General features: G+C 38.3%; 2 protein-coding genes across 2 annotated transcripts; both read left to right on the forward strand.

Annotated features, from left to right (window-relative positions):
- The first annotated feature begins 329 nt into the window (after positions 1-329).
- On the forward strand, positions 330-20,021 carry LOC131361154 (unconventional myosin-VIIa). Its single transcript, XM_058402086.1, has 48 exons — positions 330-821; positions 1,135-1,174; positions 1,556-1,657; positions 1,744-1,893; positions 2,737-2,921; positions 4,114-4,235; positions 4,377-4,519; positions 4,608-4,721; positions 4,810-4,963; positions 5,095-5,171; positions 5,273-5,392; positions 5,509-5,651; positions 5,738-5,948; positions 6,551-6,686; positions 6,779-6,942; positions 7,024-7,164; positions 7,283-7,441; positions 7,570-7,662; positions 7,751-7,845; positions 7,924-8,008; positions 8,131-8,349; positions 8,528-8,737; positions 8,851-9,063; positions 9,176-9,343; positions 9,589-9,882; positions 9,995-10,155; positions 10,247-10,373; positions 10,453-10,572; positions 11,289-11,462; positions 11,558-11,785; positions 12,092-12,259; positions 12,372-12,489; positions 12,578-12,704; positions 12,799-12,950; positions 13,347-13,528; positions 13,761-13,879; positions 14,043-14,197; positions 14,712-14,865; positions 15,353-15,508; positions 16,264-16,369; positions 16,478-16,591; positions 16,690-16,777; positions 17,515-17,621; positions 17,723-17,908; positions 18,555-18,671; positions 18,767-18,850; positions 19,222-19,341; positions 19,459-20,021. Exons 2-48 carry the CDS (start codon positions 1,157-1,159, stop codon positions 19,543-19,545), a joined length of 6,666 nt encoding a protein of 2,221 aa, XP_058258069.1. The 5' UTR covers positions 330-821; positions 1,135-1,156; the 3' UTR covers positions 19,546-20,021.
- A 1,099-nt stretch (positions 20,022-21,120) lies between these two features.
- Positions 21,121-25,705, forward strand: gpr17 (G protein-coupled receptor 17). The gene is made up of 2 exons (XM_058402025.1): positions 21,121-21,356; positions 23,472-25,705. Exon 2 carries the CDS (start codon positions 23,474-23,476, stop codon positions 24,497-24,499), a length of 1,026 nt encoding a protein of 341 aa, XP_058258008.1. The 5' UTR covers positions 21,121-21,356; positions 23,472-23,473; the 3' UTR covers positions 24,500-25,705.
- Positions 25,706-26,332: the final 627 nt, after the last annotated feature.

Consider the following 26,332-nt stretch of genomic DNA (forward strand, 5'->3'; position numbering starts at 1 on the left):
CCCAATAGTGGCAGCACTGGGTCATGAATCCTGATCTTCCAATCAACAACCCAGACGCTTAACCACTTGAGCTACCAAAGAGTGGCCAGGCAGGTTTATACCAGTGCTTTGAGCTCTGTTCTTTGTGAATTAAGCCATAATGCTAACCTATACATCTATTGGTCCTGTGTTGTGAACACTGTAAAGCTTGTCTAAGTGGGTGTTTCACTTTCAGTTCCTGTCCAGTTCATTTCTTTTTACTGGTGTATCTAGTTTGACAGAACTCCCTTTCAGGACAGCAGGATGAACTGCTTTCCTTACTTAAAATTATTTGAATAAATTATTGCCCAGTATGACACCACCACTAGGTAGTTCTGACACATGTGTTGTGTGGTTATGCACTGCATTAATATTCCTACATTAAGTCCAAAGGTTCAGCATTTTTCCTCATTACGCCACACGTGGCATTATCAACTTCCCTTAAAATTATACATCATGTTCTTTTTAAATGCATTTTAAATTGTACATAAGACAATGCTACAGTTAACCTCATAGAATCCAGAGAGAAAAGACAAAATTCCTTATTTTATACACGCCACATCCTACAGAGTTCTATCCCTGAATGTTTTATAATGATATACGTCAGATTAGGGTGAATTCTCGCATCTATTGCTGCCATTATGATTGCACTGGAGGGTTTATGTACAGAGAACAAAGTCAAAGTGCCATAAATGACTGCTGTTTGCAGGGAAACGCCTAATCTCACCACCTGATCCTCACTGGGAGTACAAGGTAACAACCAGAGGCTTTTTCCCCCTTGGATAATCTGTCAGTAAATACAGGTAAAGTGGCTTTTTAAAAAAAAAAAAAGTTTATTATAAGAATATGTATAGACCAAGATTCTGAATTGTAAGTATTTGGACCAGTATGTGAGAATTAATGTATATGTGTCATTTTTAGCTCTATTCTGCTTTGGATGTTTATGACAGGAGTGGTTCTGGTTAGGTGAAAATATTGTCTATGCCGTGTAAATAAATATCTAATGATTTCTATGGGATTTGTCAGTATGGATACAACAGATTTCAGATTGATGATTTGTCTTAATGTCCTTGTTTAAAAGCCTTTTTTTGTTATTTGTTCTTGTATATCACTTAGCCAGGGGGAAAAGAACTCAGTCATGGTGGTCTTAAGACAGGTAATTATTTCAACACAACTGCTTTTAAATGTAATTATTTGGAAATGTAAGTTTGTCAATGAGTACTATTAATATTAATTAAAGTAATATGTTTATATACATTTTCAAAATTACAATTTTATGTCCTTATTGTTTAGGATAACTATAAGAAGTTTTGCTTGATAGAATATTTTGTAGTAGTAAGCTAGTCAACTCAACATTTCGGCCTTGAATGAATGGTGAAAAATGTTTAACATTACACCACATGTCCTGTTGCTTCCACTGCTACTTACTTTTACATCATTTGGTTAAAATGACCAAATGATGTAAAACCTTCACATATACTGTGCATAATATGTATGACATTTTACGTTTTCTTTTCTATTTCCAATTTTGCTTCAGGGAGATTATGTGTGGGTGGACACCAGCATAGGTGTGCCGATCGGTGCTGAGGTCAGAATCTCAGAATCGGGCCAAATTCAGCTGATAGATGATGAAGGAAAGGTAATATCACCCAACAGACCTCTATTGATTCAAAGTGTCAGATGTGTGATAAAGCTGAACATTTTATATTATAATGTAAATCTTAGGAGCACAAGGTCAAGAAACAGGACAGCTCCCTGAAGCACATGCACGCCTCGTCCATTAATGGCGTAGATGACATGATTCGGCTGGGCGACCTCAACGAGGCTGGTCTGCTCAGGAACCTTCTGATTCGCCACAGGGAAGGAATCATCTATGTGAGTGACTCTGACGTGTACAAATGTAGCAAGACAGTATATTAAAAGCAGTGTGCAGCTCAACTGATAACTGAATGAAAGTTTCTGTTGGACCAGAGCCCTGCTTGTCACAGACTTTGCCCTTAGTGGTTAATAGCAGGTCTTTTTATCTCCATAGGAACGAATATGCCTCTGTTTGTTCAGAGGCTGACCCTGGTTACGTGAGCACTGCAGGATATATCTGTGTAGCCACCGGTCATATTTCTATAAAGTTAATTTCCCAGCAAGAGAGGGAGTGTCATATCAGTTTCATATCAGAGGAAGTGTTTGTTGAGTTTATTCAGGATTCACTGCAATAAAAAAAAAAATTCTGATGAATATGACTTCTTAAAACACACTTTCACAAAATTATGGTAAAGATTTTGGCATTTTCTTTCTGTCATAATGGAATCTAAAGACATTTGGAAAACACACACACACACACACACACAAACCTGACCCCTACAATGAAAAACACAATGGTTCAAACAAATCAAATTACCTGACATAACTACACAAATTTAGTCTGGGCTACAAAGAAATCAGCCCAAACACCACTTCAAACCATAATGTGTATTTTTTTTAAGACCATTGGTGGTGCTCTTGTGCATGGTTTCACAAAAAATCCAAAACAATCTGCTTTAAAACTTTTATCAATAACAAATAATCAAACATTGAGGCCAGAAACATTAAACCTAACGCTGATGTGACTTAATCTATGAAATGCAAGACGGGTTTGTCCGGCAGTTTATAATACTAACGTCCCCTGTGTATAGGTGATAATATGCTTTTGTGACATTCTGGCTTCACTTTCTCTTTTCTCAGACATACACAGGGTCAATTCTGGTGGCAGTAAACCCATACCAGCTGCTGCCCATCTACACTCCAGAGCAGGTGCAGATGTACACAAACCGTCGTCTAGGTGAATTGCCCCCTCATGTGTTCGCCATTGCAGACAGCTGCTTCTTTAACATGCGCCGCAGTCGCCAAGACCAGTGCTGCATCATCAGGTCAGTCAAACACAATCGTATCTCTGTGCATAGTCTGAAAGGTGCATCCTCAAAAGTGCTTGGGTGCCAGGGGGCAGTTTGTTTCTGCTTATTCACTATGTAGTAAATTGGTAATGCAATAGTTCTCTTTTACACCTATATCCACCAGGTGTGATATCACCCACCTGTAGTGTATCTGCACTTGCATGTATAGACCTTCGCCAATTCATGAAATGACAGTAATATGACATTTGCTATAAATATGTTCACATCTCTTCACTGTGTATTTTGTTATTGACAAAGTTTTTTTTTTGTTATTTTACTCTAACAGTATATAGAAATGAAATAATGAATATAAGGTCAAAGTGCATGTGAACAGTGTAGGAATTACAGCGCTTTTATATGCCCTTTTAGAGAGAGAACAAAAAATAGGTGTGACCAAATCAACTATTTAGTACATTCTTTAAAAGCAATAATGTACTAGTGAACTTAGGAACAACAAAAGACCGAAATTGTTCCAGAAAACATCTGTTGTGAATGACAGGGGAATTCTTTCCCTGCTGAAGACAAACCCTTTCACAACACTTATCCGTGTCAAAGTCAACAATCAAGAGAAGTCTTTACCAGAGTAAATACAGAAGGTTTTCCAAAAGATATATGCCATCGGTAACATTGGATTGTGTACTAGAACAACATCCTATGGACTGATGAGACAAATATGGACTTGTACCAGAATATTAGGAAGAGAAGAGTATGGACAAAGCAAGCTGCAGTGGCATACAACTGGCCTACTCCTACATCCATTTTTACTGCGATGTACTATTTTACAAGGTATGCTTAGTTCTCACAGGCACGATTACAAGGTGTGCCAATGCAGGAATATGCACTGTAGCAATGTGCATCTGGGCATAACCATGTTCCTCACACATCCTAGTGGTCTGAGCATAGTAATCAAATCTGAACACCGTTCCAGTTAGCCGTAGGTGAGTCAGTTATTCCTTACTGACCTTGTGGCATAGGTGAGAGATACCCCTATGGATCCTTTCAGAGTTAAGAAAACCATAGCAAGATCCCTAACTAGCGTTTAGTGCTGTTCAGCTGTGCAAATAAGCTGGTTGAACTTGAGTCTCTACATTTCAGACTTTAAATGTAAGGTATCTTGCATATTTATGTTCTATTCTCAGTATGTGTTCTGTGTATTTGTGTATGTCAGTGGGGAGTCTGGTGCAGGGAAGACAGAGAGCACCAAACTGATGCTGCAGTTCCTGGCAGCAGTAAGTGGACAGCGATCGTGGATAGAGCAACAGATCCTTGAAGCCAATCCCATCCTGGAAGGTAGCTCAGTCAAACCTTTACACTGGATTTAGTGTTAAAAAGGGAGAAATTATATTATGTATCATAATTATATTATGTATAGTGAATTTTTTTTAATTGCAGTGTAAATTCTGGACTAAAAATGATCATTTGTGTGTCTAGCCTTTGGTAATGCAAAGACCATTCGCAATGATAACTCAAGCCGCTTTGGGAAGTACATCGATATCCAGTTCAGTAAGGGGGGAGTGATTGAAGGAGCCCGCATTGATCAGTATCTGCTGGAGAAATCACGTGTCTGTCGACAGGTAGACCATGACAGTTTAACACGAGGTTTAAAGAAGTTGTTTGTTGTTAAATTGAGAGATGTCTAAATAACACTGAAATCCTTCCCAGGCTGAAGAGGAGAGGAACTACCATATTTTCTACTACATGCTAATGGGCATGCAGGCTGAACAGAAGAAGATTTTGTCTTTGGGTAATGCCGTGGAGTACAATTACCTGACCATGGTATGGTTCTATCATACCTCAGTTTTCATATCTCCAATGACAATAGTTTGAATAATGGCTTACCAAGACATTGTAAATTTTATATCAGGGCAAATGCACTTCCTGCGAAGGGCGGGATGATATAAAGGAATACGCCCACTTCCGCTCAGCCATGAAGATCTTAACATTCACAGAGAATGATTCCTGGGAAATTCACAAGCTGCTTGCTGCCATCCTCCATCTAGGCAACATGGATTTTGAAGGTGAGGAGGCGTTTAGTGGTTAAGTGGTGGTTAAGTAGTAGTAGTGGATCATCATGTCATCGGTTATTCGCTGTGATAAAACATTACAGTAGCGTTTATATTCAGGATTTCTGTTTTCATTTCTTTTTAAGGCACCATTTCAAATAATTTGGAAGGCTGTGATATTATCTCCTCTAAGCATTTCAACATGGCTGCTCAGTTGTTGGAGGTATTTTTTTTTTTTTGAAAGAACTTTTATTAGCAGTATTCATTGTAGTGAAAAGACTTTGTCATAAAGAACCTAACTGATTTTTATATGTTTCTATGCAGGTGGACCTTAAGACTCTAGATGTAAGTTTGACTCAGAGGTCCTTCATGACTAACAAAGAGAGTGTATCTAAACCTCTTTCCTCAGACCAAGCAAGTGATGGCAGGGATGCCTTTGTAAAGGTAACCTTTAAAACCTTAATATACAATACATTTAAAAAGAGAAGTCCCTATATTACTGATAGCCTTAAATGAAATCTTTTAGCTCTGCTAAGCATGAGGGTAATGTTTCTGCACAGGCTATCTATGGAAGACTGTTTGTGTGGATTGTGGAGAAAATCAACAGTGCCATATTCAAGCCACCATCTGAAGGTTCCAGTGATACCCGTCACTCAATAGGCTTGCTGGACATCTTTGGATTTGAAAACTTCACACAAAACAGGTTCTGTGAAAATTTTAGACATGCACTGATGATATCTGACCGTTATTATATTCTTCAATTCTTATTTGTGTGGTTCTTTCTTTCAGCTTTGAACAGCTGTGCATTAACTATGCCAATGAGCAGCTACAGCAGTTCTTTGTGAAGCATGTCTTTAAGATGGAGCAGGAGGAGTACACCCATGAGAACATTGTCTGGAAACACATCGACTACATCGACAACCAGGGAACCCTCGATGTGCTGGCCAGCAAACCTCTCAACATTCTTTCTCTTATTGATGAGGAGAGTCACTTCCCTAAGGTGCAAATATACATTATCTTATGTGTACAATACAGACACCATCTTCTACTCTAGGCATGAATGGTTAAGCTAGTTAAGAAAAGGAACAAAGACATAAGTTCAGCATATAACTTTACAAAGAAAGCAGAATGCATCAGGTATCCATATGACAGAAAATTTACAATGAGTGCTACACAGCATTGAAATCCAAGTCTCTGACCATTAAATTTAAATAATGTAATAATTTCCATTAAAAACATAATCACATCAATAATCACATGTTAAAATATGACTTTTTTCAATCCTTCTATTATTAGATTATACAGATCATATGTCATATAAGTCCCTGTAGATGAGCTGTTAATATAGAAATGATAGCATTAGAACAAGTTCATTAATAGAAACTCAATATCAATTACAGCTATAGCTGCTATGGGAGCTTCTGCTTGACACATTTTAATCAACGTCCGAGAAATCAAATTTCAGAGTTAAAGTACTGTGGTATCACTAGAATATAGAGTATAATTAAATGTTATGTAATGACATTAAACAGAGTTTGCTTTGCAGTTATAAAGTATGTGTAATCTCAATATGTGTACTGGTGTGATTTTCTTTAATGCCAGGGCACAGACACCACCTTGCTGCAAAAGATGCAGAAGTATCATGAGAAAAGCAAAGTCTACATCCCTCCAAGGAACAGTCATGTTACAAATTTTGGAATCGAACATTTTGCCGGGGCAGTTTATTATGACTCAAAAGGTAAATGGAAATCAGTAATCCATTACAAATAATAAATAAATAAATCTTTGGCAGGAAGTGTTGAGAATGATTTAATTCTGCTCCTTTGTTAGGTTTTCTGGAAAAGAACCGGGATGCTCTTAGTTCAGATCTCATCATATTGGTGGAAAGTTCTACCAATAAGCTCCTAAAACAGATCTTCCAGAGTGATCTCTCCACTAATGGGAAGAGCAGTGCCAACCCCAAAATGATGATGTCTTCAACGAGCTCTATGAGGGTAACTTTAGATTAGATCTTGTGTGTTAAGTGTATGAATATATTGATAGAAGCTTTGGTACTAATGGTATTACACTTACAGCAAGTGACAGACACTAAGAAGCGAGTGCCCACTTTATGTGGACAGTTTCGTCAGTCCTTGGACTCCTTGATGAAAACTCTGACTGCATGCCAGCCTTACTTCATTCGCTGCATCAAACCGAATGACTTTAAGAAACCCATGGTAACGTCACTGCAAAATCATCCAGTTATTCCTCTGTGTTCACTAATGAAATAATTTTGTTTTGCTGGAGATATGGGATCAATCCATTATTATCTCTGTCAATTTCTGTATAATCCAGCTGTTCGACAGAGAGCTGTGTCTGCGTCAGCTGCGCTATTCGGGTATGATGGAGACCATTCGCATCAGGAAAGCTGGCTACCCCATCCGTCACACCTTCCAACAATTTCTGGATCGATATCGTGTCCTGCTCAACTCTGTCATCTGTGACCCAAAAACTGTGAGAAATACTTCTTTTAAATCTAGAGAACAGTCCTTGTTAAAGTTTAATGAGTCCAGCAAAGATCTATTGTTTTTAATAGCAATGTTGATTTTTGTTCATTTAAAAAACACTGTTCTCTGTTCTAGGAGAGTGCCAAGGCATGCTGTGAGAGTATCTGTAAGAATACACTTGGTGCTGGTGATGACTGGAAAATTGGCAAAACCAAAGTGTTTTTGAAGGTAAGGTATTGTAACATGTCATGACTGATAACTGTAGAATGTGAATTATTACCCAATTCTTGAATAATCCAAACCCTATTTTTTATAGGATTTCCATGATACCATGTTGGAGCTGAAACGAGACAAGGCCTTGAACGAGAAAGCACTTATCATCCAGAAAGTTCTAAGAGGATGCAAGCACAGGTTAGCTATGCTTATAATGATGAGTACGTATACATTTTTATTGTCTTATTCATATTATGTTAACCTCCCTGATTGCAGGAAACAGTTTCTTAAACAAAGGTCTGCTGCTGTGGTTGTGCAGAAGTACTGGCGCGGACACCAAGGCAGAAAACTCTATAAAGTGGTGAGTCAGGAGATGGGTTAAAAATTTGGCTTGAAAGGTTCTTAGACATTCATATTTTTTTAGTCTTTGGATAGGCATGCAATTATACAGTGTAGTGATTCTCCCGGTGATCTTATGCACAGGTCCAGTTGGGATATGCTCGTCTTCAGGCTATTGTCCACTCTCGGCAGTTAGCTCGACAGTATGAACTAGAGCGCAAGGCAGCCTTGCTACTGCAGGCACAGATCCACACCTACTTTGCTAGGAAGGAGTGGAAACGAAAGAGAGCTGCTGTCATCCTTCTACAGGCTCACGTCAGAGGCATGCGTGCCCGGAAAATTGTTCAGAAGATGAAGAATGATGTATGTCATTAACTTTATTGCTATGCACTAGAGATCTATCCATAAGTATTATTTACACTGTATGTTCGGTATTCATTACCTTTCTATACATGGTATGCAGACATCTTCCTGTGTCTTAATGATGTTATGCTGGCTTTTATGATGAAAAAATCATACTCATCATCACTGTGGTTTGTAGGAATTTTTGTCACTGCAAGAGCGCAGGGCAGAAGAGCTAGCTGCTCTGGAGAGACAGAGGAAGTTAGAGGAAATTCTCCGTCAGAAAAGAGAAAAAGAGGCTGCTGAACAGTCTGAGTTAATCAATGATCAGGAAATGGTGGATACGATCTTTGGCTTCCTGCCCAACATGGTGGGAGGGCAAGAGGGCCAGGCACCTTCAGGCTTTGAGGTCAGAAGCAAATATTTTCGATTGAACTGTATCTCAATGTTATCTATAGTTAATCACATTTTTATAAGCAAAATAATATTTTATAGTAAAATAATCAATATGTTCGTTCCTAGGATTTGGATAGAAAGCGGACTGTGATGGAGGAAGTAGACCTGGATGATGCACCTATGGTGGAAGAGCTTCCTGAGGAAGATTATGATGATCTAGATGAATACTCATTCTCCAAGTTTGCATCGATGTACTTCCAGGGTGCTGCAACCCCCACCCACATCCGCCAGAGACTGCGCCAACCACTGTTGTACCATGAAGAGGAAAATGATGTGTTGGTAAATCAAGCTTTTGGTTCATGAACCATGCAGCAGTTTGGAAGTGTTGCTGAACTTGCTGTAGCACAACACTAAAAATAAAATATATACTAAATTGAGATGTTCTTTTTAGGCTTCTCTAACAGTATGGTGGCTCATCCTGAGGTTTATGGGAGATCTTCCTGAACCAAAAGCTCAGAAAGTCCCTACAAGCAGATCAGCATTTGCTGATTACTCTCTACAGCAGGATGTGGCATCCAGGCAAGACAGACGTCTCAGCCATATGGTTGGCCTGGACCAGGTATGTTGAAGCTCTAAATGTGACCAGGGGACTTGTTTTCAGACTAAACAATTTAATTGTTATTTAATATTGTATTCAATTAAACTTCATTCTATTTGATTTGTATAGTTCTTTTAACTAACAAGCATCCCCTCAAAGTAGCTTTCCAGAAATGTGGATGTAGCTTTTAGATTCCTAGATAACACATTGTATTTTTCTTTCTTTTTCTTTTTCATTCATTCATTCTTTTTTTTTTTTTTTAACAGAAAGTGTTGAGGAGCAAAAACTTAAGGAAAGATTCTTCAGTCCCAGAAGTGCAGTCTCAGAGAAAGTCCTCAACATTTACAGACCTGCTGTCAGGAAAAAGAAAAACATCATCCATGACAGAGGACGCTGTACTACCTCGGAAAGCTTCAGCCATACCATTGGAAGGTGGCAAAAACAGGAAGTCATCTACCTTTGTTGATCTGCTGACCCGGAACAGAAAGACGTCCACAATTCCTGAGGAAGGGTCATCAATTAGGAAGACTTCCCGGAAACCATCCATCATTGAGGAAGAGGTAATGCATATAAAACTGGGTAACTGACCTCTTAGTGTGCAATACCTAGTTTTTTTAAGTATGTTATAAAAGTATTGAATGTGTCCTAACTGACTTATTTCTGCATAAACAGCCAGAGGATGGCTCTGAGGTTTCCAGACCACCCACTGTACAAACTATTAGTGAGGAAGATGAGAATAGAATTGATGAAGGTCTCACCCTGGACCGTCCACTCTCAGCTCTTGAAAAGTTGCAGATCATTGTAGGATATGGCATTGTAAGACGAGACCTTAGGTGGGAGACTTCAAAGAATAGTCTAATAGTTAGAAACGAGCCAAATTTTTGGTTTATACACATTTATAAATATTGGGTTTCTATTTCTTAGAGATGAGATCTTCTGTCAGATTTGTAAGCAGCTCCAAGAGAATGGGAATCGCAGCAGCTTCTACCGAGGGTGGATCCTTCTTTCTCTGTGCCTGGGCATCTTCCCTCCCACTGAGCGCTTCATTAAGGTGAGGCAAGCATTCCCACCTCATGACTGTAACTTTGTTATGTTACAAGCTCCTCATTCGATAATTTTCCTCCTTTTAGTACCTGCAAAGCTTTATTCGTCTTGGCCCAGTTGGATATGCTCCATACTGTGCAGAAAGACTGAGGCGCACTGTGGCCAATGGTGTACGTGGAGAGCCTCCCAGCTGGCTTGAGCTACAGGTAAATAGAGTTACCAGTAAATCACTTTTTATTAATTTATTTTTAAAATTAAAATATGTACTCTTAAAGAACCTTACTAAGTCCTTGAAAAGTTACACTTTCTTAGCATTACCTAAATGTCTCACTTGGACCTTTAAAACTACTTGGATCTTTAAAAAGGAAACTCTTTTGTATGACACTACATCATATCATATCCTGAATAACAGTTTGTATACAGTCAGTATTTAGTTTATTCTGAGTGCCACAAAAACATTGTCCTATCATCAGAAGATTTTGTGAGTTTAAATCCTGAACACTGCTAGAATCCTGGGTTTGTCCAAAACATAATTTGCAGTGACTAGGGAGGCATTACACTCTTCTGTCTATTCGAGTACCACTAGCCAATCATGGACATCTGTAAGTACATATATATGAACAAGAGGGGTTACTGCTTTCTTCAGTTTGTGTGTTTAGTTGCGGTGGCAAACCTATGAATGTCTTTGAGGAAAAAACTAATCTAATAAAATTTACTGCTATAGATTATATAATTATTGGAATTTCTTGTGTGATTATTGATTTTAATATCCCATCGTGTTTAGTGTTATGCCTCTAAATAATCTCACAATTAACTTATGATTATTTTTGGCATCTGAAAATTTCTAAAAGATTTTCTTTTAGGTTCCAAACATTTGAGTACTGTAATGACTCAGACCCTGTAATGACTTGTGTTCAATTAGGCAACTAAAACTAAAAAACCCATGGTCATCTCTGTGACTCTTATGGATGGGCGAACCCTCAGTCTGCCTGTGGACTCAGCATCAACTTCTAAAGAGGTCTGCCAGATTCTCTCACAAAAAGTTAAACTACAAGACACATTTGGCTTCTCTCTTTATGTAGCAGTTTTTGACAAGGTATGTTTTCTCTTCTGGTCCTTAGTATTAAGTATTAGAACTAATCTTATCCTGACCAGGCTGCTCATAAAAAGTATAATCTTGTATGCCCCAAGGTTTGGTCTCTCGGTAGTGGACGTGAGCATGTGATGGATGCTATATCACAGTGTGAGCAGGAGGTGAAGAGGAAGGGTGGGCAGGAGCAGCATGCCCCCTGGCGTCTCTACTTCCGCAAAGAGATATTCACACCCTGGCATGACTGCAGCCTGGACAGCACCAGCACAGATCTCATCTACAGACAGGTCATTAGAGGACTGAAGAATGGCGAGTTCCAGGGTGAGAAGGTAATTGAGCAAGCCACTGACACTGTTTGATGAAGCACAGATGGCTAGGACAAGTTTAGTTAGTGTGACATCATTGTTCCTTGACCTAAATGTGTTCATTTTTAAGATTTTCTTTCTGCATTATTACTTCATCCAAGAGCTTTGTTGATGTGAAATATTGCAATAAGACTATAAAAGATGATGCATTTTCTTAGCAGTCATTTTGGAACATCGAATTATTCTTAGTAGAACAGATCTATGAAATTAATCAAACTGTAGCAAATGCAATAATAGGGACTAATTACTGTGTTTTACTATCTTTCACAGGAGGATGTAATTGTCCAGCTGGCAGCGAAGCATTTCTTTGTGCAGCATCGCTCAGACGACAGTATGGAGAGGGCAAAGAGTGTTGTTCAGGATTGTGTTACCTCCAAACTACTGGAAGACAAATCAGAGGACAAATGGATTCAGATGGTCCACACTGCACATGTCAAGGTATGGCCAATATGTGCTCATAGTTTTCAAGTTAAGTTGTCCTAAAGCAAAACTTTGCCTGAAAAATAGGAAGTTGCACAGTCACTGCTTAGATTTTCCTCTTCTCTATCAGGGTCCATATATAAATTCAGAGATCAAAGTTGATCACGTGAAAGCAGAGGTGGTGGAATATGTACGGCAGAAGTGGCCATTGTTCTTCTCAAGGTTCTTTGAAGTTTCCAGGATTTCAGGTAAAAAAAAGTCTTGTAAATAATGTTTTGTTGTGAAGAAAATTGTGGAAAGGTTATTTGAATCACATTTGATATTAAACATTACCAGGTCCTTCCCTACCCAAGAACAAATTTATCTTGGCTATCAACTGGACTGGAATAACCTTCCTGGATGAACGTGAGAGGAAGCTTCTAGAACTCTCCTACCCAATGGTGAATGCCATAAACACAAAGAGGTAGCTTGCTCTCCAAATAATTTAAGACTGTGTCTTTAACAATTACAAAAAATTACTCTGCTCAATTAACAGCTCCTTCTCTTCCTCATCCTAGAAGCCAGACAGTATGTCTGCTTTCTCTGAAAGGAGATTTCATGCTAAGCGCAGGTAATGCTGAAGAAATTGTTGAGCTGATAGTTCTCTTCCAGGCTGGCCTAACAGAGCGCTCTCAGTATGCTGTGGCTTTGCAGGAGGTCAACAGACAAGGTCAGCCACCTCTAAGGTCCCAGAACCTCATTAGAAAGCTTTTAGGACTGTTAAAATGATGTCTGAATGCCAAACCATGCAGAATATGTCCAGAATATGAAGCACAGCTTCAAGTAGTTCTCATTCTCAGATACGCCTTCATATTGTAGTGGTGCCTAGCATTTAAAAGGGTATATGAACTAACTGTCTGACTAGATTTCCTTGGTTCCACAAAGTTACACTCTTGTGTCTTTGTATTACCCCTAAGACAGAACCTGCAAGAATTAGTTAGGGAATTATTATCACCTAATTTCTTGAATCAAAATGCTTTTTAATTTTTTTTTAAAGCAGCAGTATTTTTGTAGCAATAATTCCAGGGGATTGTTTTTTAATTAAAAGGGTTTTTTCCTCTTTCAGATGATCCTACTTTTCTCAGTTTCAAAAAAGCAGAACTTATCCTCCTCATTAAGGACAATGAATTTTCTTCCAACCGTGGCTGGGTGAAGGGACAGAATGAGCGAACTGGACAAAAAGGGGCAGTACCTATGGATGCCATCTACATTATACCTACTTTGACCAAACCTTCTGATGAAGTTTTGGTAAGGATGTTAACTATACCACAAAGACACCAAACAAATGATTTTCTTTTTGGGTTTCAACATCCTACATGATGACCTGTGTATTATTATTATAACCTTTTTTAATAACCGTTTCTAAAACTGGGATGCTGTTCCAATGAATTGAATAGAATCAGCAGACCATGAATGCTTGTAAACATGTAAACAATTTATTGGACATTATTCAGTGATTGTAGCTTATTTGTGTGTCCAGTCTTTGCTCAGCATGTCCCCAGATCAGAGAAAGAATATCGTTAATGACACTATAAAAGGAACCATTACAGACAGAGTACCTCTTGCGACGCTTAAAGAGTTCTCCATTGAGTACTTCAGGTATCTCCAGAAACTACTCTCTATTATTCATTATTTTTTGGTAAAGGGTTAATTCGCTTGTAATTAGATTATTATTTATTATTATTATTAACATGCTGCTTTTTATATTAACAGACAATTTTGTTACAATAATCATACACATAAATTGTTTCTTTTTCTACAGACCTCCCACTAAAGATGTGAACAGGCAGGTGATTTCTAAAAATGTGGCACCTGAAAGGCTATGGGCAAACTCCAGGGAGCCCATAAGACAGCCCCTACTTAAGAGATTGCTGGGAAACCCAGAGCTCAGCCATCAGGCCTGCCAGGCCTTCATTGATATCCTTTACTTATCAAAGATGTACACATTCTGGACCTTAGATTAAAAAAAAAACTGTATGGCATAATGGCCTAGGTGCTATTCAGAAACATTGTCACCATTTTTAAACTTAGAAATGAAAGTTCACCTGCTGCTTTAAAAACATAAGTAAACTCAACTTGAAGATAACTTTTCATTCAACTCACAAGTAGTTCAAATTAGTTCACATAACTTAAATTAATTAGGGAATGCCTAAATTCTGTCTAAATAGCTGAGTGACTCCATCTCAACCATCTCAGTTTGTAGTTAAAATGCCATCCCTTTAAACAGTAGTGAAGCAGTGAGTTAAATTCTTTTTGATTTGCTTCGGTTACACAATATATGAATAATAATCTGCATTTAAACAGCTATTGATATGTACATGCCTAGAGTTAGGATGATAAGCCAGACATCAGTAGCATTATTTATGCTTTGGTAGGAGTAATAGTACATTTCTGCAGTTGTTAAAAGTTCCTTTACGGATCCTGTGTGTACCAATCTTAAAGTACATGGGCGACTATCCCACCAGACAAATTCAGAGTCCGTTGGAGCTCACAGACCAAATCTTTGAACCTGCCACTCAGAATGAAGCACTCAGAGATGAGATCTACTGCCAGATCATGAAGCAGATGACAAGCAACAACAACCGGTAAGAAAAACTACATGTTCATGGAGAACAGATGTAATGTCTGGCTCTTTTAATGTTCTAAAATGTTGGTATACAAACTGAATGAAAACCTTGGAACATGCTCTGTTTAAATTGCACATTTGCTGTTATGAAAGGGCAGTTGCACAAGATTAAGCTCTGTCACAGCCAGCCTGGTGAACTTGTATCAGGAATCTTGCTTGGTACAAACAGTCTTTAAACTTTAGCCTGGTTCAAATCTATCTACAGCTCTTTGTGACACATTTCTTCATTATTAGAAATTATTAAAGTTTTTTTTTTTTTTCTGAAGCAGTGGTGAATACATATACTTGTCAGTTTGCAATGTCAGTCAAACTGCCTCTTCCTTTATAAGATGGCTGGTTCATGGCCTTGTACAGTGATGAAAAGGCACGTTATATCACTTTATAGTTAATATTATACCAGTTAATGGATTTTAATTTGAGTATATGTTGTATGTTTTGATTCTCAGACACAGCCTGGATCAGGGTTGGCAGCTGCTGTGGCTGTGTTGTGGTTTGTTTTCCCCCAGTAATTCACTGCTGAAACATGCACAGCGCTTTCTGGAAACCCGGCGGCGTGAGCCACTGGCTTCTGAATGCCTGCGACGGCTGCAGGGTGCTCTGAGGTACACACACCTTCCTGTCACACCTTGCACAGTGTAGGAGAACAAACTGAGACCTGTTTGTGTTTACGTTGAAGTCATGATTAAATCACTTTGACTGTGTCTATAGCTGAATAGCTGACTATTCGACTAAATACACATATCAGAGAAAATATATAGAAGACATGATTGTGATAAAACCCTACAAACGTTGTTAAATTCCACACTAGGAAGTTTAGAATGCTTTTTTCAGGCTGTGAACTCTGACAAAGTGTCCTTAGACCTCTGGGCTACATCCCTAAGAGCATGTTTGTTATGTTCCTCAGCCACTGCCTATTAAAAAGGTGAACAAATAGTTTCGCAATTTTAGCCTGAACACATTAATTCAGCTGAAATAAAAATCGAGAACAATGTAAAAATAATTTGTGCTTCCACAGAATTATCTGTCAGAGACTATAACACTATTATTAACCTCAAACTGGTCAGTCTTTAAACATGACATCATTGTAATGACATATAAACATATTGGTGTAACATTCAGAACTTGTGTGAGTACCAGGAAAATGTCAATGGGGCATGATATCCAATGTTAAGTGCTTGACATGCAGCCCAACCCAACACTCCAGTCATGCAAGGCTAAATATAATGAGACATGAATTAAATGTTTGATATTTATATATTTGATATTATGTACACACTATCTATAATGCATATCTTATGATCACTGTGTGTGTGTGTGTGTGTGTGTGTGTGTGTTTGTGTGTGTATTCTTTCTCTAGAATGGAACCCAGGAAGCTTCCTCCTCACCAGGTTGAGCTGGATGCCATTCAACACAACCGTGTTAAAATCTTCCACAATGTCTTTTTCCCTAATGACACAGCGGAGGTAATACAACACAAACTCTCACATTATTACATAAACTAACGAATGGAAACTTGGCACTGTGTGTAAATCTGACACCCACTGATGTCGAACTCCCTCTTTTCTACACAGACATTTGAAGTCGCAACTAATACTAAGATCCGAGATCTGATCAAATCTATTGCTGATAAACTCGGGCTGATCTCAGATGTTGGCTTCAGCATCTTTGTCAAAACACCAGACAAGGTGTGTGCCAAGACCACTACAATGATGAGCTACTTCCATAAAGTTTAATAATCACCTTGCATGTTAACTGGTAGTTGGTTTCCTTTTTTTTGGGTCAGGTTCTGAGTTTGAATGAGGTAGACTACTTCTTTGACAGTCTGAGACAGATCACTAACTGGTCCAGAAAAAATAAGATGGCGAAGGATGGTGAGTTCATGGTAGTATAAGCTCTGCTATAAGTTATTCAACTAAAATTTGGAGGTGAAGGTGAAGTTTCTTTAAATATCTTTTTACTTTTTTCCTTAGCCAAAGCTCTGGAGAACATGACTGAATGAACACAACTGTTACTTATTAATGCTGAACCATTAGTGATCAGTTCATGGCTATAAATAAGACTCACAAATTTGAAGTAGTATTTTTTCCCTTGGCTTCATGTTACTGCAATTTACCAGTGCCATGGACTCTGTTATTGAATAAGCTGAAACAGAGGATCTGCTACACATCCATGCTGGCTCATGTTTGGAGTTACTTGAATCGCTAAATTAAGGCCAATTTTTCATACATCGAATGCTCTTCCACATATTATTTTCATTTGATCCCCTAGAACACATTCAGATCGTAGTGCACCAGTTGCTGAACCCAGTTTAGGTTACAGTGGATCATTTGAATGGATTTATTATGCATAGTGTTTGATTCTTCTTCATTTGCTGTACAAAGTCAACCGGCAACAGTCTAATCTCAATTTTTTTTTGGATAATATTAATCGTTAACTTTTTGTACTATATTTTTTCTGTTCTGTAAAGCTGCTTTGAGACAATGTTCATTGTTAAAGGCACTATACAAATAAAATTGAATTGAATTAAATAGAAAAATAAAAGCACAATAACAAGTCATAGCTGCAGTAATTAAATGCACTGTGTTTCTATGTTTGGCTTAAACTGTAGGAGGACCGGTGAATATTTCTTATAAGGTATATTTCATGAGGAAATTGTGGTTCAATGTAATCCCTGGCAGAGATCTGGAAGCAGATTGCATTTTCCACTATCCTCAGGTGAACTCAGTTTTTTTCTTCCCCATTTTTTTCCCAACCTAGGGTATCAATCAGGTTGATTATGTTACTCATTATCTAACACAAGTCCTCTTTTCACATAGGAGTTCCCCAAGTATCTGCGTGGATACCACCGCTGCACTAAAGAGGAAATGGTGCAGCTGGCCGCTCTCCTCTTCAGGGTTAAAGTGAAAGATGATAAGACTCAGTTTGTTATGATCCCTAAGATGCTGAAAGAGCTTGTTCCAAATGATCAACTAAAAGCCATGTCAGCAGAGGACTGGAAAAAGGTAAGAACTGTTGCTTTTATGTATCTCATTATCTCGTATTATTCCACAGTGAATGATGATAAATGCTCATCACTGATTGGAGAGGGCGTTCATGTTCTTTGTTCATTTTCTGTAACATCAGCTGCAGGGCAAATCATTCCTTCAGTGTTCATTCTAATATGTAGTAGCAACTGATAAAGGGAATTGTATGGTGTACCTCATACACTGATTAAAATACGTTTATTTGTTGATATAGCGAATTTTTTTGAGCAGATGTTTATCTTTGGAAGGGGTCTTCTGTTTCAGTGTTGGAACAGTCAAGATTTCCAAGACAGGATAGGCCAAGCTGCACTTTTGTCTTAGTTACTTAAGAAAGAATAAAGCTAGGCTAGAGAGGGAACAAATGTTTATAGCTATTGTAACATAAATAATAGCAGCAACTGGTTTTGCACAACATTTAATGTAACTGTAAACAGATAAATTATGGAAATATACTGTATCAAATATTAATAGTGTTGGTTGTGCTGCTCTTACTGCATTTTATTCCTTACTTATCTACCTCATTTATCATTATTTTTAGTTCACTTTGCAATATATTTTTTATGTGTATTTCAGTAGTGCACACAAATTATATGTAATATGCTGTTCTCTAATCCCTCTACTATAGAGCATTATTGCTACGTACAACAAGCAGGCAAACATGACAGCAGAGGATGCCATGGTGGCCTTCCTGAAGGTCATCTTTAAGTGGCCCACATTTGGCTGTGCCTTCTTTGAAGTGAAGGTAATGAAACATGACCCTACTAATTCAGATGCCAGTTCTCATTTGCATGTTGTGCATTAATAGATGCTTGTGTATTTGTTTTTCTTACAATGCAGCAAACATCTGAGCCTAATTTCCCTGATATTGTGAGGCTTGCCATCAGCAAACTGGGGGTCACAATCATACATCCTAAAACCAAAGTAAATATATTTTGTATTGCTTTAATTCATGCAAGGTTAAGTTTCAATAGCCAAAAAGTTGTGTTTGTTTTCAGACATATTTTGTTTCTTTGTTTTTTCCTAAACTATCAGATAGCTACTTGAACAAAAATATATTTTTTTAATTTTTAGAAGAATGTAAACAATGTATTATTATTAATAAATAAATCTAAATATAAAACATGCACAATATATGGATCAGTGGCAACAGTGCTGTCCAGAAATTTAGCTGAGGTAAAGGTTATTGTGCAGAAAAGTCCAAGCTCCAGTTCTATGATCTAATGACTTAGATATTATGTACTTTTTGCATTTGTATTCTTTTTTTAAATAAATCTTTACTGCTCATTTTTAAGGAAGTCCTAGCAAAACACCCGTTGAATATGATTGCAAACTGGTGCAGTGGGAGCACATACTTCCACATGACTGTAGGCAATCTGGTCAAAGGAAACAAGATTCTCTGTGAAACCTCCCTGGTGAGTAAAACAAAACACTTGCTTGAATGCCTTCAGTCCCACAGCTTATATTTTTCAAATTTGAACTAATTATTCTCTCTCTCTCTCTCTCTCTCTCTCTTTTGTAAACTTCATAAGGGCTACAAAATCGATGATCTGTTGACGTCCTACGTCAACATGTATCTGAATGAAAGCAGAGCACCAAGAACCAGGAATCGGCGCTAGCTAAAACCTGAACTGAGTCGGGAAAATGATGAATTTCTTTTATTCTGCCTTAAACATACACACTTTCACTTTCCATCTTTATATTTGCAAACAAGCTTGATGTGAATGTTAAAGGATAGCTTTAGTAATTAAAAGCCTCTGATTCATGCATGACATTTTAGAGCTTTTAGATACAAACTTTTCTTCTTCTGTTTATTGATAAGATGTTTAAATTGAGTTTATTGGGGTTTTTTTCCTGATCATTTATTTATTTATTTCCAAATGTAAAGAACGAAGTATCGCTATACTTTCTTTGTCACTCCAAAAATGATTATATCATATAAATTTGCTTAGACCATGAACATATAGACCGTGAAAAAAAGTAGTGATCATTTTGTTTCTTTTGTTTTGTTTCTTTTTGCACTGTTCATTACAATGTACTTGCAATTTTATTTTAATGAAAGAGTTGCATGGTAAAAATGGCCAAATAAAAAGAACATGACTCACTGTTTATGGAGTATATTGGTGCTTATTTATAGAATCATACATCAAGTGAAGGATCATTTATGTGATGTCTGAGGAGTTTATTTAACTTCATTCATAAATAGACCTTTATTATTAAGTGTTTGGGAACATTGAGAAGTTTGTCATTTACTAAAAGTAGACTTGTCAGCACTTCTGCTTTTGTGTGACTCTTATTTATTCTGGTTTAAATGGACCCATCACACTGTTTTGCTTCAGAGCAAAAACATAGGCACAGTATACAGAGGGGGGTGTGTAAAATGTAGAGGCTTGGATCTAGCCCAATTAAGACTTGGCAGAGTATTATTAGCCAAAGCCTAGAGGCGGACAGGGAGCCTAAATAGTGGCATTATTCAGAGGAGTGAACTGTATTTGAATATCGATGAGGACACGCGTGATTAGAGCAGAAAGAGACGATGTGTGTCCTACACAGCTGTGGCGCTCCAGAATGAAAGACAGATTATTAGCACTGTCGGGCCTCTTTTACACATCTGTCTCAAGATCATGTGATGAGATTATTTTTGCTCTCTGTTGCCCCAGTCTCTGATGCTCCCCCAACACACAGCAGGCCCCAAAGCAACAAGGCCCCCAGCCTATCTATGCACACTTGTTTTCTCTCAGCCTGTAGGCATTCCTTTACCATGAAGTGAGCTCTGGGGGGCTTTCTGTCTAGTTTGAGACTTTAACAGAATGGATCATCTCATCAGCTTTATCCATATACAGACCTGTAAAATGCTGACTCTGTCTTCAGTGTATTGATATGCTCGAAGGCTAATTCGTTTTGGAAGGTTTTTTTTCAGTAGCAGCAGCAGGACTTTGGAGCATGGATCTAGTCTCTGTTGCCATGGCACTGTGTCCGACCTCACATTGTAAAGGCATGCCATTATTCTGTCTCAGCCGAAATGCATCGCATCTTCTGACTCAAGCCTTTGTGGCATGCACAAGTGGCTCTCAGAGGAGAATGGCATTGCGAAAAAAGGCTGGGGTCAGAGGTCACACCAGAGCCTTCCCATTGGGCTTGCTTTTGTGTAATCAAATTTGTTGCGGGCACAAAAAGAGCCACAGTAAAGTATCTGGAAAACATTGCAGTGCAGGGACTGTGCAGTTCATTCGTTTATTAGCCTTGTCCTCCACATGGTCTTGAGTACTCCACAAATGCTTCATGTAGAAGAAGCTGCTGGATAACCTTGTGCTCTCTCAGCAGCTGTTAACAAACCCATGTACAGAGCCAAACTACACCCTCTCTACTTCACGCTGCTACACTCATTCTAGGCTGCACTGCTCAACAGACTTGAGAGGAACTAACACGGGTGAGTGCTCATCTCTTTCTCACTGGTAGAGTGTGATACTTGATTTAGTTTTTAATTTATTTTCAGCACAGCTTTCTTGAATTTTTTAATAATATGATTAAAGTTTCCATCGCTAAACAAATTGTGACTGATCATAACAATACAAAAAAAGATTACAGAATTGAATGCAAATTTACACCTTCAGTTATTTATTCACTTTCTAAATTATGTTTTCATGAGTGTGTATACCTAAATTTGCCAATATTTCTATGATCCTAAAATCTGTTTGAAATATAATAATAAGATGTCCTGGACTACCTGTAAAATCTTTTTAAAAATGATATAAAAAAGATAGTTCTGTTTATTTTTTTCAAACTCATTTTCATATAAAGCTGAAAACCGATGATTGCATGAGTAGCATGGACACACAGAATCACAACTATCTCTTAATCTCTTAATGAATTTGAATCCAAGACTCCCTCATTCCCTTTTATTTGTGCTGACATTCTTGCACATCTGTGGCAAAGTTCTCTCTGCTTTCCTTTAATCATGTCCTTAAAAGCATTTCAACTCTGAAATTCAGAAGTCAGAGATCCGTACGGAAGGTGTTTTTTAGACAGGCAGCAGGCAGGTGGATGGCGGTCTCACTCTCGGATACTGTACTTTACCTACCATTAATGCACTTTCCCCTGAGAAAATGGCTTAGCACAGAGTCCCACAGATTGCTTTAGGACTATTTTATAATGCGCCCATGGGCAAGAACTATTTCCATGTACACAGAGCTCAGCTCACATACTCAGCCTACCCTGTTCACAAGAAGCCTTTCCGCTGAAGCAAAAAAAAAGAAAGAAAAGTAGAATCCGGTGTAACCTTTCCCCCAACAGCAGAGTTTTGTAACAGTCTGCCTTAATTTGTCTCAATTACTGAAGGGCTTGGATGGTTTAGGAGTTCGGACACCCACCCAATTACTATCGACCTACTCAACATCTTTACGTCTTTACTGCACAGACCCCAAGGACATGAACACTCCTTAACACACCCATTTCACATTTTTTTGGATGTTTTGAAAATATTGATGCTTAGTCTCCCTATTCTTTTCTTAAACCAGCAATAAATCAATTTTGAGTATTTCTTGGCAAGAGTCTTATTACTGGATGAAATTATTTTTTGCTTTACGCCTATTTGATTTATTTTCTACTTATTAGGCAAATAAAATATTTCACATGTAATTAATCTAAAATAGTTGAGCTGAATTGTGAAATGATATCAAAGCAATGATCACCTTCAATGCCAAAGTGCAGGCATTATCAGGAACTCTTGGATATAACATTTTGTCTTGTTTTCCAACTTTAACAATCCCTTCATCTTTATCAGTAAATCTGTTTTGTACTTGTTAAAGAAAATAAAATGTGCAAAATGTGTTTCCATCATTATTAAATATTACAGTTAGGTCTTGGGGAAAGTTCAGCAGCGGTAAATTCTTGCACAAATTTCTTTCACAAAATCTCAATCACTATAAATTCTACATGGGATTAGGTTGCGTGGACACATCTAATGTGGAGCTGTAAAATATAGCAGGGTGTAGCACTGGAGTCCCATGACAAAGGTGCGGCCGTCATATATAACCCACTATTTGCCAACAGCCATCTGCCTGCATCTGCACATTCTCCTGAGACCACATCTCCTGTTTCTCAGGGCTGTTGCATTGCCAAATGCCCAAACAACTCCCTAGTATACTCTGCAAAATGCACTGAACGCCAAAACTTTCACTCCTTTCAGAAACATGTTGTGAGCGCTGCTTGCACTGGCGCTGAATCTTTAAGCTTGACCTTGAAGAGGATCCTGTTGTTTTTAAGTATAAGATGTTCCCAGTGTGCCAAAAAGTGACCTTAATTTTTTTCAATGTTGAGAAAGAATGAGAACAATTCGAATGTAGTAAAATTTTAAAGTTTATTCAGACCTTGGCTTTCTATAATGATCTACTAAATGTGACATTTTAATGAAAACTAATTATTTATTACACCAAATGTCTAATTTCCAAAGCAGCATGAGGTTATTGTTAAGTTCATATATATCACATATATATATATTGGTTTAAGCAATAATTTTTCTTTATTCTCTCTCTTTTTTCCCTAGTAATGGCCATGGAGTTCTCTCCCACTGTGCTTCCCACACTGCTGCCCAATCAGACAACTGAGAGCTGTGAGCCTGTAGACAACACAGTGGAGAATCTCTTCTTTGGCCTCTACTACATTATTGTCTTTCTTCTTGCCCTGAATGGCAACAGCCTTGCCCTGTGGATCTTCTCACGTCAAAGAGGAGCCTCCTCCCCAGCTAACGTCTTCTTGATGCACCTTGCCATAGCTGACCTTTCTTATGTTATTATTTTGCCACTAAGAGCCACATACCACTTGACAGGAGGTCACTGGCCATTTGGAGAGGTTCCTTGCCGTGTAGCTGGCTTCCTTTTCTATGTTAACATGTATGCCAGTCTTTACTTCCTGGCTTGTGTAGCTGGTGATCGATACCTTGCTGTGGTGCATGCTGTTAGCTCATTGAAAGTCCGCCATGCCCGCTTTGCCCACATAACCAGCTTTGCTCTGTGGGCTCTAGTAATTGTAGCCATGGCTCCTCTGTTGGTGACCAAGCAGACTATAGAAGCCAATGGCTCCACAGTGTGCTTGCAGTTGTATAGAGAGAAAGCTTCCCGCCGAGCCTTAGTCTCCCTTATTGTTGCATTCACACCTCCTTTCCTGGCAACACTCTCGTGCTACCTGCTCATAGTGAACAGTCTGAGGAAGGGTTTGAGGATGGAGCCTGTGCTGAAGATGCGAGCATTACGTACAATCGGACTGGTCATGCTCATCTATGTGGTGTGCTTCCTGCCATACCATGTGAGCCGGGCCACGTTTATCCTGGGTTATGGGCATCCAGATCTGTCCTGCCAAACACAGCGAGGTCTAGCCCTGGCTAACCGCCTCACCTCCTCTCTTACCTGTCTGAATGGAGCTCTGGACCCATTGGTATACCTTTTTGGAGCAGAGAAATTCAGAGGTACTGTGCAAAGACTCCTGTGCAGGGATAAATCAGGTGGATCTGCAGCTACAAGTGGAGATCTTAAAGGGACACATGAGAGTTCCCTGAGCGCAAAATCAGAGCTCTGAGAATCATTTCTCAGTCACCTATAAGCCAGGCTACATGTCCTGTTTGGCCAATTGAAAACTGTGAAGGTCTTTATATAATGAAGTACACAGAGGCTGGGTTTGGGGTGTGTAGACATTCTGAACATAATTAAAAATGTTGGCTAGCTGGTGTGTGATTTTCTTAACCGGAAGTGAAAAAGGGAAGTTATGCAAATGCCAAAGACGTCAGCCAGTTGATTTAGTCTTATGGTTTATCTGAGAGTACCTGAGCCAAAAAAGGGAAATGTTTCTTTACTTATTTTACACAATTTTACACCATTCTGACAAAGCAAAAGTTACAGTTAAAGTTTTTTAAAAGTTACCATCCAGGGTACAGCATCATGCCCAGTTTTCGTGGTATAGGCTCTGGATCCACTGTGACACTGACCAGGATAAAGCTTTCTGAAAGGAAGGAATAAAAGTAACATATGTGATCAGAGGACACACTTCATCCAACTATTCATTTGTTTTACTAACAACAAATTGCTGACAAATTATATTCAAAGTTCATCTGAATCGCCTTCTTGGAGTTGACTTATACTTAAAATCTAACACATTTGATTAATGGCATAGAAATGTTTCTAATCAACAGTTGCTCAAAAACCATGTGTGGGAGAAAAAGTATATACAAGTATAGCAAAACCTATAATGTTTTTGTTTTATTAGCCAATTTTTACAGTTGTTATTATCCATTATTTTAATTTTTTGATCTGTTTGCCAATGTTTAACTCACAGTCATGTGTCATGTTAAGAAAATCATCACTAAGCAAAGGATGTTCAAATGTTATAACAGATGCTTTTAAGAATAACTAAGTGCATATACAGGTCTTCATATTTTCTGAGCTGATATGTGTTCAGAATGTTTTTTGTTTTTTTTATTTTTATTAGCAATACTGTTGTACTCCAGTAAGCCTTTTTATACTCTGCAGTACTTATGTGGCTATGCAATTCACGTATGCATTGCATTGTGTAACACTTTTTACCTCTTTTTCTTTGATATATCTAATCACCATTATGTGCTTATTTCTCACTCAGTGACTATGAAGCGAATATGAAGCTATTTATTATTCCATTTCTTTGGATGTGATGTTTGGGCACTTATATCTCTATATTTTAATATTGCTGTATAAAGTGTGCTAGATGCACCATTTTATAATCATGTGTAAATTAAACTCTTTGCTATTTTTAGTTTTTGGAGAGTTTTTTTTAATCACACTAACAAACCAGCAGTAGTTCCCTATTGTTAATACAGTCATCAATATGTACAACTCAGTACCATTAGAGGGCGGAGGCAGCGAGCACGGAATGGAGGCTGAATATTGTTTGCGTGATGCATCACATGAGCTGAAAGCACACTGCAGTTTCATTTCTTATAGAGCTTTCAAAGAACTCAAACATTTTCCATCTTTGTTTCATCAAAGGTGATGTGACTATTTTGGAGTAACAGTAGAAAGCAGTGTTACAGTGGGTGAAAGATGAACGTGAGACCGTCATTTATTAACAGCATGTGGGCTTTCACATGCACTCTCACACATTCTTATTGCTACTGTGTGCTCATGAAAGCTGAGAGAGAGAGAGAGAAGCAGTAGAAGCAGTATGGTAACCCCCATTGCAGTATGTGCATTTGGGTTCTCTTTTCATATCATGTGACTATATTGTCAGCAGAAGCTTCGTTCTTTCTTCCCTTCTTTCTCACTTTCTCACAGATTGAGGCATCCTCTGCTGTCACCACTGATAGAGTAGAAGGGGAGTAAGATTTGTGTGGGTTGCCCACTCCGGCCTATCTCATGATCCCTCATGAATAAGAGCTTGTAG

This window comes from Hemibagrus wyckioides, linkage group LG11 (assembly GCF_019097595.1).
Source record: "Hemibagrus wyckioides isolate EC202008001 linkage group LG11, SWU_Hwy_1.0, whole genome shotgun sequence".
NCBI classification, from domain to species: domain Eukaryota; kingdom Metazoa; phylum Chordata; class Actinopteri; order Siluriformes; family Bagridae; genus Hemibagrus; species Hemibagrus wyckioides.

Excerpts from the sequence above, each read along its gene's own strand:
- LOC131361154 (XM_058402086.1), top strand. Across the intron at positions 12,260-12,371 it reads TCCACACTGCACATGTCAAG|GGTCCATATATAAATTCAGA; the intron begins GTATGGCCAATA and ends CTTCTCTATCAG. Across the intron at positions 17,622-17,722 it reads GCATTTTCCACTATCCTCAG|GAGTTCCCCAAGTATCTGCG; the intron begins GTGAACTCAGTT and ends CTTTTCACATAG.
- gpr17 (XM_058402025.1), top strand. The coding sequence starts at position 23,474 with ATGGCCATGGAGTTCTCTCCCACTGTGCTTCCCACACTGCTGCCCAAT.